Here is a 14,397-nt window from a genome sequence, read left to right as displayed (position 1 = left end):
TCAATATTTTCTTTGCAGGGATGTCGAGATTTTTTTTTCTTCCAGCTCGCAGGTGCTGCAGAGGAAAAAGAAAGAAGAAGGATTCAGCGACGATCTTTGAGGGACGCTGCAAACCCCTTTGATATGCCGGACGAAGAGTTCCGTCATATATACAGAGTACGAAAGGAGTTAGTGTTATATATTTGTGAAGAACTCAACGCCGACCTCCAGCCTCACAAGGGTGATGGATTGCCATCTCACCTTAAGGTAAAGCTATAATATTGCAGTGTTGCTCATATAGTACCAAAAGTTTGTATGTTAAGATACCGCACAATCACACAAAATTAGCTGATACAGATATTTGGGTGAAATTGTTGTTTATAACATAACAGAGGTGCTACATTTTACCTTAAAATTTAAATATTTCTTAAGCGAAAAAAATTACTTAAATAATTAAGCTGTGTACAACTACTTAAATAAGTATTTGTTTTAGGTTCTAACAGCATTACATCTGCTGGCTGATGGCAATTATCAACACGGGACTGGTCAGGATCATGGTTTATCTATTGGTCAGACGACTGTAAGCCAGTATCTCGAACAATTTGTAGATGCTGTGAACAGAAGGTATGTTCATTGGACCACTGAACTACTAGGCATCAAAAACTGTGAGAGTATACTAAGTAAGATAGCCCTATCTTAGTAGTTTTAACTTTTTTGAATAAGCATCAGTGTTGATTTATTGTGTAATGAGATAGGTATTGTTTGATAGTTATGTTCAGGTAGTTAGTTACATTGGATACATAATCTGGAATTGCAATACTAGCTAGGTTTGACTAAGGTTAAGTTCTAAAATGTGCCATCTAAAATATGCTCCTTTTTACAGACTTAAAGACCAATGGATAGTTTTTCCTGGAACTGATAGGTCCCGACGATCAGTTGCCTCAGTATTTGAGGACGCATATGGTCTGCCAAATATCTTGGGTGCAGTAGACTGCACTCAAGTGAAAATATTTCCCACCTGTGCCACACGGAGTGCAATATCTGAATCGGAAAGGCGTTCACGCTCTTAATGTACAGCTAGTAAGTTTCAATTTTAGTTACAAATAATGATTTTTTTATATTAATCATAAAATCCTCATCACTGACCACAATGTATGTATATTATAATTAAATAAAGAAATATAAATACTATGGGACAATCTAACACAAATCGACTAAGATAATGATGTACCTAATCTAGATTGATTATAATAATTCATTAAAATAATAACTTATATGTTACTACTTGGTTGTCACCAATTCTCAATTAAGAATATAAATAACCTCATATCTTCAGATTGCAGATGTCAACTGTAAGATCTTGGCAGTAAACACGAGGTTTCCTGGCCGTGTGCACGACTCTTTCATATTTAACAATTCGTCCATTAAGGATGAATTAAGAAGATTGTACAATGGCCACATTGGGGAGTATTTCCTTCTGGGTAAGCAGAAAATTGTGTATCTGTACCTAGTGTAAATTTATTCGATGGGGAGACGTGACGTACGCGTTTGCGTTAACTGTCATTTTGTATGGAATTTTGAGTTTCCAAAACATCCCGCTTGGCGCGCTGTTTCTAAATCCCTTAGCACCACTTGCACCATTTCACTAACTCGGGGTTAACTGGTTAACCCTGGAGTTACCATGTTACCAGTACAATTTCACATTGGGTTAACGGTTTAACCGGTTAACCCCGGGTTATTGGATGGGGCAAGTGCATGTTAGTAAATGTACTTAGATCACGACCACAGAATTGAACTATTGTTCATGACTAAGTTAATATACCTATCATAATGTAAATAACCGGCCAAGAGCATGTCGGGCCACGCTCAGTGTAGGGTTCCGTAGTTACTCTTCCGTCACTATAAGCTAAACTGGAGCTTAAAGTGTAGTAAATGGTACCTTTCACCCGAGTTAAACAAATAGGCAAATTTGCATAATCAGTACCTAATTAAAGTAAGTCTTTTTACTATGAAGGGAAAACTTTTTGCGATAACTCAAAAACAGCTAAACTGATCATGTCCCCTATAGTTTTCATTTAATGTCTTTCTTAAGCTCTACTTCCACGATTTTTTTCATATTTTTTGGACCTATGGTTCAAAAGTTAGAGGGGGGGACACATTTTTTTTTTCTTTCGGAGCGGTTATCTCCGAATATATTCACTTTATCAAAAAATGTTTCTTGAAAACACCTATTAGTTTTGAAAGACCTTTCCAACGATATCCCACACTCTAGGGTTGAAGCGAAAAAAAAAAATTCACCCCCACTTTACGTGTAATCTAAAAAAAAAATTTTTAGATTTTATTGTACGACTTTGTCGGCTTTATTGATTTATATATCCATGCCAAATTTCAGCTTTCTAGCACTAACGACCACGGAGCAAAGCCTCGGACAGACAGACAGACAGCATACTCTACATAAGCATATCTTCGATGCCTGGGAGGAGTCACGAGATGCTATAGGTATCTTCTGTGATTTGTCTAAGGCCTTCGACTGCGTTTGTCATGAAACATTAATCAGGAAACTACACTATTATGGAGTTAGAGGAGCGGCACTGGATTTACTTAAGTCCTACTTAAATGGTAGAATACAAAGGGTCGATGTGAATGGACAGCGATCACCGGGGTCATTGGTCTCTATGGGTGTACCACAGGGGTCAATATTGGGACCTTTCCTGTTCCTTATCTACATAAATGACTTGCCATTCCTTGTAAAGACCCACCATGATATAGTATTGTTTGCAGACGACACTTCACTTATTTTCAAAGTCAAACGACAGCAACAAGCTTACAATGATGTAAACGATGCTATTTCTAAAGTAGTAAATTGGTTCAATGTTAATAATTTATTGTTAAATGAGAATAAGACTAAATGTATTAAGTTTGTCACTAGTAATGTAAGGCATGTACAAACAAGTGTCATTGTGAAGGATGAGGAATTGGAACTAGTTGATAGTACAGTTTTTCTTGGTATAACTTTAGATTCTAAACTCCAGTGGGGTCCCCATATTGCTACTCTTTCGAATAGACTGAGTTCTGCAGCTTTTGCAGTAAGCAAAATCCGTCAGTTAACTGATGTCAAAACAGCTCGATTAGTATATTTTAGTTACTTCCATAGCATTATGTCATATGGTATTTTACTGTGGGGTGGTGCTTCAGAGATAAATACCATTTTTGTTCTGCAGAAGAGGGCTATTCGAGCAATATATAAAATGAACCATAGAGACTCACTGAGAGATAAATTTAAGGAAATTGACATCATGACAGTGCACTGTCAATACATTTATGAGAATATTCTGTATGTGCATAAAAATATTGCCGATTTTAAGAAAAATTGTGACATTCATAATATTAATACTAGAAATAAACATAAGCTCGCATTGCCCTTCACTCGGCTCCATAAAATTAAAAAATCATTCATGGGTAATTGTGTGAGATTTTATAATAAACTTCCAAACCATATTACTGAGTTACCAATTAATAAATTTAAGAATCATGTAAAGCGTAAACTTATTTCTAAAGCTTATTATACCACACAAGACTACATGAATGATAAAACAACGTGGGATTAATTTTGATTCGAAATGATTAATTATTTATTATATATTTGAATAATGATGATGAAATGGATATTCCAATGCATGTATTTCCTTTGTTGTTTTTATTATATTTGTTTGACATTTAGAATTTATTCTAGAAACTATCTAGACAAGTATTTTTTATACATTTTTTTTTGTATGACTGTATTTTGTGAAAGTTTTAGTATTAAATTTGATCTATGAATTATATTCATTAGTATTATATATGGAATAATATTTACAACATGAATAAATTGCTCTGATAATTAGATTAAGATAATTATATGTAATACTGTCTTACTATTCATAAGTGCTTGTTGCTAGGCCTACATGAATAAAGTGTATTTGAATTGAATTGACAGACGGACATGGCGAAACTATAAGGGTTCCGTTTTATGCCATTTGGCTACGGAACCCTAAAAAGGCATAAGCAAGGGGGAAGTTTCGTTAGTTGTTCAGATGATTAAGTATTATGTAACCAAAAAATAATAATTTCAGGTGACTCGGGGTATGCTCTTGAGCCATGGCTCATGACGCCAGTGCTGAATCCTGCCCCGGGAAGCCCAGAAGCAAGGTACTCGGTCTGGCACTGTCGCGTGCGCAACACGATCGAGCGTACCAATGGGTACCTCAAAAACGTATTCCGGTGCCTGGGCCACGACCGCGTCTTACACTACAGCCCGACGAAGGCATCGTCAATAATAAATGCATGTTGCGTAGTATACAACATAATGCAACATTATAGGTAAGTGAGCTTAACATTGCAGATTCTCTTCAGTGATAGAGAGGTTGGATAAGTAACGAAATTTTCTTGTTTCGCGGTAGACCCTCAGGGCCTCCGCTAGCTGACGCGGACGCCCGCCGCGTGCGCACGCTCGCGGGTCCTGCTCCCAGGCCAAATCCGTCGCACGCGCCCGCGCCAGTTAGCGCTATTCATACAATTTGTTATTGGACGGGGCGTCCGTTCGGATAATCCGCGTCAGCTAGCGGAGGCCCTCAGATTGTGATGGATTGTGGTAGTTGTGACCCCTACGCAGAGTTTCGCGTAATATTCCCTATTAAATGAAGATAAGGGCAAATGGAATAAATTTCATTGTTCAGTGATTGATGAAGAAAGTTTCACATTTTTACTCTTTATAGTGATGATTAGGATCTTCAGATTTCTTCTTTAAATTCTAATATTCTTACCGATGTTCTCCTTTTTCTTGCAGAAATGTTCCCGAGGAAATCGTAGGAGATATTGATGAAGACGCTCCTCAAGAACTTCCTCATCGTCATGCGCAAAACGGACTCCTATTAAGAGTGGCGCAGGAAAAGCGTGCGCGTCTAATAAATACATATTTTGCTTATTACTATGTTTTATTCTGATACAAATACCTACCTAATATACAGAACGTAGAAAAATGCGCAATGCTTTAGATTCCCTTAACTTTGTTATGGCTACAGGAAAAATGGGAAAGAGTTAACCATATTATAAAATGTGTATGAACCAAATCCCTTTTTCCCGCTCTATGTAGTAATATACTAAATAAATATGTATTTTCTTTCAAGAAATGTAATCAGAACATTATTTTACTTATAAAACACAGTTTTTAAAATCAGTAAGCTTTAATTCCTTTTGCTCGGAAAACAAATAGGTAAAAACTTAAAAACGCCCCGAAAACCCCCATATAGCAAATTTAATTGAAATCATTTGAGCCATTTTCGAGATCACCGTAATCATTGACATATATCTAAGGACGGGCCTTATGGGCAATAAGAAAAACCGGTCAAGTGCGAGTTCGTTTACCTCCTTGACCAATATAAAAAAAAGAATTTTTATTCTTAAACTTCGGAGATAAGAGTGGGGGGAATGGTATTATTTATCACATTTTCCTTCATAAGTCAAATTTTTTTTACTATGAAAATAAAAAATTGTTTTGTAATTTTCAATTCGAGCTCTTTCAAATGATACCCCACTTGACCCATTTAACTAGACTTTGAAATTTTGCCCCCTCTTCATATTGGGAATTTTCCATTATTAATACAAATAAAATAAAATAAATACACATCCAATATGTTTGGGTCAGCGTTATTCATTACTATTCCAAATTTCACATCTATAGCTTAAGTACTTCTCGAGATATTTAGCAATAGCACCATAAGGGTTCCTTTTGTACCTTTTTGGTACGGAACCCTAATAAACATACAGTGTGTATTTTGATATGGCCGCAAACGTAAACTAGACGGAGGGTGCGAGGACAGCGCTTAGCTCAGACGTCTTCCTCTTCCATTATAACTGTGTCTTCCAAGTTATCAATAATCTCGGCGTCCTCCAATGTGTTAATACTGGAAAAATACCAAAATATAATTATAATAATAATTAAGAAGTGGGTCCTTTATTCAAGGTACGAGATATTAACTGTGATTACTTTTGAAGCCACATCCATATATGTGTGTAAGTAGAGTCTTTCGAGCAACTCGCAGATGGCGCTGCAATCGTTTAAAAACATATCACTAGGTACAACAAACCCAAAGGAACAAAACCGACATTAGACGATTCGATGGTAATCCCAGCCAGTGTAGACGTGCCTCGGCCGAGGCGGCGCACTAGGGCGAGGAAAACGCGCGCCCCGCCTCGGCCGAGGCACGTCTACACTGGCCGTTTTGTGCGTGAGGAAGTTGCCTGGTGCGTATGTTCGCTCTGTGTGGACCCGGCTATTTGTTACTTTTGTTTGGTGACTAACTAATCAAAGATGAAATAAGATTTACCACAATTATGAATGAGGAGTGGAAATTCACGATAAAAAAGCTATGCATTTGACATTTCGAAAGACCTCCGTCTACACTAGCGCCCCTAGTGGTGAAATTAAACGCGGTAGCACTCATTCGGGCGTTAATAATATTGTATTCCAAAGGCTCACATACACGAAAATAAGATCTTGCTCCTTGGAAAGGTCAGAGGATGAACCCAGCGGCGTAGAGTATATGTTTGCCGCCCGGGGCCGATCAGAAATTTTCCGCCCCAATTTACGACCAACATCACTTAGACAAGTCGTAAGTTCAGTCACAAAGATTTTTACTGATAAAAAAGTCATAGGTACAGTTTTTACAGTTTATTCTATTTAATTTTCGAAGGAAATGGTTTAAATTTATTATTTTACTTTATTAGGTACACTAAACAGATATCGTACAATATCATGAAAAACATACAATTGCATATGATGGCTTAAAAATTAGCACGAGATTCATAACAAGTGTACACAGCATGCTTTACAAGTAAGCGCAAATGTATAAAAAATCATGAAAAAAATACGCGGCCTCTTTAAGGTGATTTTGATCCCTATTTATAAATTTTTCTGTTTTACATGGTTGAATCGTACATAAAACAAATGTTGGGTCTTTAATCTTTCCTTAGATACTTAAATCATGTGTATTGGACATGTTTTACCAAACCTACTCGTTGAATGGCAGTCAAAAATAAGCATGTTACTGAAAAGTACCCTAAGTATGAAGGTATTAGCTGAAGTATAAACTTGTCGAAGAACTAAATGCTGGTGATAAAATAGCGTTATAATAAAGTAGGTTCATATAAATAAACAATTGTACCTATTTTATTTATGTGACACTGATTTTTAGTCCCTTTTGTGAAGTATATTTTTTCACAATCCAGCCGCGTATTCGCGTCTAACGACAATCCCAAAGTTAACAAGTAGTAAATAAAGTCGCGATCTAAATTTTAAAACAATTATAATACGTTTTGATCATATAAAACAAGCTTTCAAATCATGGCTAACTTTTATTATCAAAAACTTTGTATTACATATTATCAGTCAAAACCTTTGTGACATAACATATGACCTGACTAGACAAAGTTGGGTAAAAGTGGTAAAATACAAAAATATGTTCAAAAACCAAAACTCGACTACTGAAAATCTGGCTCATAAAAGCATGAAAAAAGAAAAAAATCTCATCTGAAGTAATCACGGAGAAAATATTGCATATTTACATATTTTAAATAAAGAAATACAATTTAACATAATTTACTAATTTTTGAATACACTGTGGGAACGAGTAACCCGACAGACTTTAACCACGTATTGCTGACGTCATACGTTTTGATCAAATTCGACAAAAATGTGTGTGTATTTGCACACGACACGTTATTTATTTTTACATCTTGGTAAAAAAAAAAACATTACAGCGAATGTAATTGTTATTTGCTTTACAAGGGGGCAACGTTGTTGTTAACCACTCGTACTAATATTGATACCCGAGCAAGCGAAAGATTCAAAAATTGAAGTTCGAGCGGTGGAATCGTGACCGTTGCGAGGGTTTCAGGGTTAAACAGACTTTGCCTCCGAGTAAACATAACATTTTTCACCACACCAAAGCGAGGAAAATACTAACTATGAAATTAAATACCAATAAAATCAAACCAAATCAAATTCAAATGAACGTAATAATACATTTATCATTGGAAATGATAATTTAAAAGTAAACAACACTAGGTAACAACTTACAATTTGCATCTGATTACTTTGCCTCACATGCATGTGGATAAAATTCAACTTTCTCCTTCGTTTTTGAACAATCAAGAGAGCCTTTACCCGTTGGTGTGGTGAAAAGTTTTTTTTATTATTTACTGATAATTTTTAAGGTAAATTATTATTTCAGATGAGAATGTTTTCTTGTTTCATACGTTTTAGAGCGCAATTTTCAGTAGTCTGCTTTTATATTTGAAAGTTTTTTATTTAATTAATTTTGGGGTTATAATTTCATAATCGATTATTTAAAATCATTTTACATTATTTTTGTGCCATGGTCCCTTCAGCACAGCAGCGCACGCAAAGCGCCCAATGCTTTTACATGAGAGCGCAAAAGGCGCCCGTTATTCCATCGCCCGCAGCGTGACAACATACGTCAGGCTAAGCCCGACTCTTTTAATATGAGGGCACCGAAGCCACCGGCATTTAATCGCGCGTATCGCACCACGTTCATTGGGCTACGCCCGACTATTTTTGCGAATGATGGCGCCGAAGGCGCCCAGATTGCGCGCAGAGGGCACCGTGTTCAATTTGGTGTGATGTCATATAGGGTTATCGGTTATACAGGGGGCCTACCGCAAAAACCGAAATTCGCAAATTGCGGGTATCATTCTCTTTTACTCTCACTAAGACGTAATTAGAGTACAAAAAAAATGCCCGCAATTGACGAACTTCGATTTTCGCGGTTGTAGCCCAGCGAACAATCGTGTATGCTCGGCGGTGTAAGCACTCCGGCAGCGATTGACCGCCGTGCGCTCCCGCGGTGCATTGGTTCGTTTCGTGGCACGATTTGAAAATATGGATTTCTTAATTTTATGTTTTTTATATACCGTATTTTGCCGCCCCCTCTCATGTGCCGCCCGGGGCTATGGCCCCCCTAGCCCCCCCCTCGCTACGCCTCTGGATGAACCTATAATTAGTCAGGTAGTTCAACCTCAGGGTAGGAGTGCTTGTTCATTCGTTCGCGTGTTACTACTAGTACATACTACTTAAACAATAAATATTACGTTTATTTGTTAGTTGATATGAGCAAAGAGAATTTGAAATAGAGGTGGATTGTCAAAGAAAATTTTGTAGCTACAACAGATTTACTGCCATCTTTAGGCACACAATTAAAACTTTTAGAACGCCATTTGACTTTGATCCTTTTACTGATGTGTCAAATTTGTTAAATATCATAAAGGAGCGCCATATTACTGGGCATAACCCGGGCCTTTGATCTATTAGATGGCGCCACTTTTTGATATTTAACAAATTATACACATATCAGTGAAAGGATAAGGATCAAAGTCAAATGACGTTCTAAAAGTTTTAATCATGTGTCGAAAAATTGCAGTAAATTTACTGTGGCTACAAAGGTTTCTTTGAGAATCCACCTGTTTCAAATTCTCTTTGACATCAGTATTAAAAGTCTTACCGATTCGCCAACAAGTCGTTCCGCTCCTTCAAAACACTCAATATTTGTTTCTGCGCCTCATTAAAAATTTTCAGTTCGTTCAGGATATCCTGTCAACATAAAATATGTTATAGCAAGTTGAAACTAAGTGGTATCACAGAGCAAATAATAAATAGCGCCATCTACCACAATGGAGATTATCTGTTCTACATAACTACATTTACTTGTCCCAGCTCATACTAAAGTTGCACAAGAAAGCCTTCATATACCACTGATTTCTTACGGGCTCCCCGTATACTTATTGTGGAAATACAGAATTTGAGTCAAACATATCCATACACAATTTACGGTATTAACAGCTTTATATCTTATTTCTGTTATGATAACTGACTCACACAAAATATGAACATTTGACTATTAACAACAACCAACTGAACCAACAACAGATTTTACTATTATGATACTACCAAACGCTGATATATACCGCACACGAATGAGAAGCTAATAGGTTACTTAGGATTGAATAAGTCTAGTGTTATGAAATACATTAGTAATAATAAAATTGCCGTGAACCGTCCAGTCAAATATATGACCATGGTCAAGATTTCGAGACAAATAAAATTCCAGCCTTTCAATAAAATGCATGTTAATTATAAGTTTCATAATAACCCTCTTATCGGTAGTTGGTGGTGTTATTTTATTTAAACGGCACTGTACGATACGAGAAATCCCGAAATGTAGATTTTGCGATTGCTCGCGTATATATATATTTATTATTTGTATGTTTTATCAATACAAATACGGTCAGATGGGGTAAGCGAAATATGGAGGCAAGAGAAACACTTGTAGGGAATGGTACGTCAAGTATGGAGCTTACAGGCTTTATGTATGCATTCTTACTGCCAAGTTTGTGCAAAGTTAGCGTGGTGGTCAGAGTCTAATGTTTTTCTTGTCCCAAGTTAAATAAACAATGTTTCTCGTACTCCACCTGATCTTAAAACATAGAATTATTAGTTCATAAATAAATTAGTTACTCTTAAAATATTATCATGCTCATGCTGCAGATGATTAAATTGTGCTGTCGAAGGTGCCGGTTCCGTTGTGCGGTTGCGGGGTTGTGGTCGCAGTAGCGTGGGGTATGGATGTACGCGTGCAGGGCACGGATCCACGTACACAAAGCTGTGTACTTGACGTGCAGGCAGGACAAGACGTGCGGGTTGGGCGGTTATTGCGGAACGAGCGAGAAGGGCGGGACGGGCATAGCGGGCGGAAAGGGCGGCAAGAGAGGGACGTTCGGGTAGTCCAGGACTTGTGGGCAGTACTGAATGCGTGGAGCGTATAGGGCTGGCAGAAGGAGAGGGAGACGAGGACAAATGAGAGGTGGAGAAGTGTGGTTGTTCGCTGAGCACGGCCGCAGAAACGGTGGCGGTGGTTGGAACAACAACGAGATTTTCAGCAGTGGCAGAAAACGTGCTGCCAGCCACACTGTTCCCAGCACCCGAAAACTCAACGTAGTCGTCAATCAGAGGCAATGAGCACATGCAAGTTTAAAATATTTGTTATAAGAATGAAAACAAGCAAAAGATTGTAAAAACTTTTACCCGACTATGATTTTTTTCTTAACTAAAGCACCTCTTCCTTGTCCAAAGTCAGTTAAACATTATTATGTAGTCTATGTCACCCCATAAAAATGAGCCTATAAACACATTCACCAAAATTGATTAGTAATTTATACACAACAAAAACATACCGGCATCTATACGGCATCCATACGTAGACTGCTAAAATCATAACCCTTCCCATTCTCATAGTCGGGTAAAAATAATTCCGGTTAAACCAAACCAAAAACTTAAAAAGTAAATATATCTGAAAATGCTAGCTTCTGCAAGGGTGTCGCCAGCGGGGAGCAGGTGCCCGCCTAGAGAATAAAATCTGTTGCCATTTATACATGATTAGCCGGGTCCACACAGAGCGAGCATACGCGTGAGGCAATATTCTCACGCACAAACTGGCCAGTGTAGACGTGCGCTCGGGCAAGGAAAACGCACGCGCCTCCTCGGTCGCTCTGTGTGGACTCGGCTATATAAATTCAACAATATTTATACCCATAGTCATAACTGCATGCGATTATGGCAAAATTAATATACTAACTATACTTATTAATAGTATTAAAACAGTTTTTACAGTACATATGGTGCTACTTTACCGCACTAGTGCGAAAATTAGCATATTACGTTACTGTGTCCAACATTTAAAGGGTACCTATGTACTGTAAAACGTTGTACGATACATGTGCGAATAGGTAATTCGCAACTCGTGTCAATTTAAAACACTCCCTTCAGTCGTGTTTTAATTTATCGCCACTCGTTTCAAATTTTCTGACTTATTATTATATGCCGACGATACTAAAATATACACCATTATTAAATCAAGTGATGATTGTACGAAACTTCAAGCTGATCTTGATAGACTGAGTTTATATTGTTCTATGAATGAACTGTACTTGAATGTCGAAAAATGCTGTGCCATTACATTTACAAGAAAACGCAATAAGATAGAGTATAATTATTCATTAAACAACAAAAATTTAAGGGTTGTGTCTGAAGTGTTACCTGGGGTTAAATCTTGATAGCGAACTACAATTTATTTCACATATTTTACAAAATTTCAGCAAAAGCATACAGAATGTTGGGATTCATTTTCTGACAAAGCAGGGATTTTACAAACCCTAAGACTCTGCAACTTCTCTTTAACGCATTTGTTAGGTCCAATTTAGAATATGCTACTACAGTCTGGAATCCTCATTTCAATGTTCACATTAACACAATTGAAAAAAATCAGAACAAATTTATCAGAACAATGAAATATAAATTTAAATCTTTTTGCCCTGACAATTTCTCTCTTCAAACCCGTAGAGAAATTCGAGATCAGATATTTTTGTTCAAAATCATACATGGCCTTATTGATTCTCCCAATCTTTTGTCTAAAATTTCAATTCGATGTCCTGATCGGCGAACTCGCTCCACAAACCTATTTGCAATTAACTTTGGTCGTACTACATATGCAAGAAATAAGTTCTTAGCTAGAGTGTGTAGAACTTACAATGAAAAATTTTCTGATATTGATATATTCCATTTATCATTACAACAGTTTGTTTCTGCAATAAAATGTACAGCTAATAATAATATTGATTAGTTACTATATTTCAGCATACTTGCCAATTTGTTAATATTGTTTTCAACAGTTAGAGTTATTTGAGTTTTGCATGTTTTGATATTAATGTTAATTTCTGAGCAACATAATTGTTATTACTCATTAGTGGAAACTGTTTGGCTTGTGGATGTGTAATCTGATTAACTATGTGTGTTGTTTTTGCCTGTTTGTTTCCCAAAGGTTTAATTAAATAATTAATTAAATAAATAAATTTCCTATTTTATAGAAATAGAAATCTTTATTGCGAAACCATGGTACATAATAGTTGTTATATTAGAGTGTGAAAACACATGGCACCCTGTTAGGGCATTGCAAATAAACTAATAAACATCTAATTTTTCGCACTTGTATCGTAATGTACTATTACAATACATATTGTGCTACTTTACCGCCCTAGTGCAGTAACTAGCACTATACATGCGTATATTGAAAAGGGCCATATGTACTGTAAGACTTTGTATGTACAATATACGTGCAAAAAGGTAATTTCCTACTTTTTGCACTTGTATCGCAAAGTACTTTTAGAAACTTTACTTAGCCTGACATTAGCTCAACAAAATAACAAGACACAATAAACTCTTCATGATCTTAGTTTAAGCAAAGAGAAATAAGAAAGCTTAGATTACTCACTTCATAAATATTATTAAGAAATTAAAATCAAATCAAATGTTCGACGACCGGTTTAGCCTAGTGGGTCACTACAGCAAAACTATACATATTAAATACCTTTTTTAGAAAACATTATAATAAGCAACTGACTCTTTGACCTGCATTATCATGACCTCAGTAATCATTAAGATGTTAATTTTATTAGTTATTATACTTCATTTTATTACTATGCACAGATTGCACTGTAATTTCATTCAATATTATATATAAAAAAGTGTCTTGTTTAGGAAGACTTCTATGCGGACTAAGTGATGGAAATCTTAACTATGGGAAGCATATTTACTTACCACTTTCCATGCCTGCACTGACTTATTGGGCCCGTGCTCCCTTAAGGCCTGTGCAAGGGCCTCCCATTGCGCCTCGTACCTCTGGGGTCCTTAGAGGCCCGTCAAATTCCCGGTTGGCGAACCGGGTGTGCTGTGACATGTATTCAACGAGCAATCTAATTTGTGCTGCGTTCGAGCGACTGAAAAAAAACAGTCACATAAGTTAACGATCAAAGGAACTGGCAAATAGCTATATTTTTCTGCAAATAAATTCTTTTTGTTTTGTGTAACTTACATTTTTGGATTTTTGGGTGGCATCCTTTCAAAAGTGGTAGCGGCGGTTTGGCCAAACACTACACAGTAATAACACGCAAACTGCCGATAAAACTTTTCAAGTTGTCAAAATAGCAAACAACGGAACAACATAAACGGAAAAGGCTTTAATATTTCCTGAGGAGTAGTGGGCAACATATTTTCATCACTGTCACACATTTTTATTTAGTATTATTCACGGTTTCACTCACAAAACAAAACTTTATGAGTTTTCAAACTTCAACAATGACTTCAACGCAGAGGAATACTCGTGGGCGTCCGTTGTAAAAAAAAATGTTTGTGTTTGCCTAACAATCACAGAACAGAGGGCCTACCGCGAACCACGTTCGACGTGTTGCCTCCCTGTCATACTTACGTACGAATTTATAAGTGCGACAGAGAGGCAACACGTCGAACGTGGT

The 14,397-nt window shown here is 36.8% G+C and overlaps 1 protein-coding gene and 1 long non-coding RNA gene across 4 annotated transcripts; one reads left to right on the top strand and one right to left on the bottom strand.

Annotated features, from left to right (window-relative positions):
• The first annotated feature begins 16 nt into the window (after nucleotides 1-16).
• LOC133516467 (uncharacterized) lies at nucleotides 17-2,418 on the top strand. Of its 2 annotated transcripts, XR_009799231.1 has the most exons (4): nucleotides 17-246; nucleotides 473-603; nucleotides 863-1,059; nucleotides 1,316-2,418. XR_009799231.1 is itself a non-coding variant. In XM_061849425.1 (3 exons), the coding sequence occupies exons 1-3, from the start codon at nucleotides 124-126 to the stop codon at nucleotides 1,047-1,049; spliced, it is 441 nt and encodes a 146-aa protein (XP_061705409.1). In that variant the 5' UTR covers nucleotides 17-123; the 3' UTR covers nucleotides 1,050-1,300. The 2 variants fall into 2 exon arrangements, 1 of the variants encoding a protein (XP_061705409.1); XM_061849425.1 differs by lacking the exon at nucleotides 1,316-2,418 and having other exon boundaries at nucleotides 863-1,300.
• Nucleotides 2,419-5,428: 3,010 nt separating this feature from the next.
• Nucleotides 5,429-14,397, bottom strand: LOC133516465 (uncharacterized). 2 transcript variants are annotated; one of them, XR_009799230.1, is made up of 3 exons: nucleotides 11,117-14,397; nucleotides 9,537-9,625; nucleotides 5,429-5,921 (listed from the first exon to the last, which is right to left on the bottom strand). It is a non-coding gene; the product is annotated as an uncharacterized LOC133516465 (long non-coding RNA). The 2 variants fall into 2 exon arrangements; XR_009799229.1 differs by having other exon boundaries at nucleotides 13,685-14,397.

This window comes from Cydia pomonella, chromosome 3 (genome assembly GCF_033807575.1).
Source record: "Cydia pomonella isolate Wapato2018A chromosome 3, ilCydPomo1, whole genome shotgun sequence".
Taxonomy (NCBI): Eukaryota; Metazoa; Arthropoda; class Insecta; order Lepidoptera; family Tortricidae; genus Cydia; species Cydia pomonella.
This window is presented reverse-complemented; position numbering and strand designations above follow the sequence as displayed.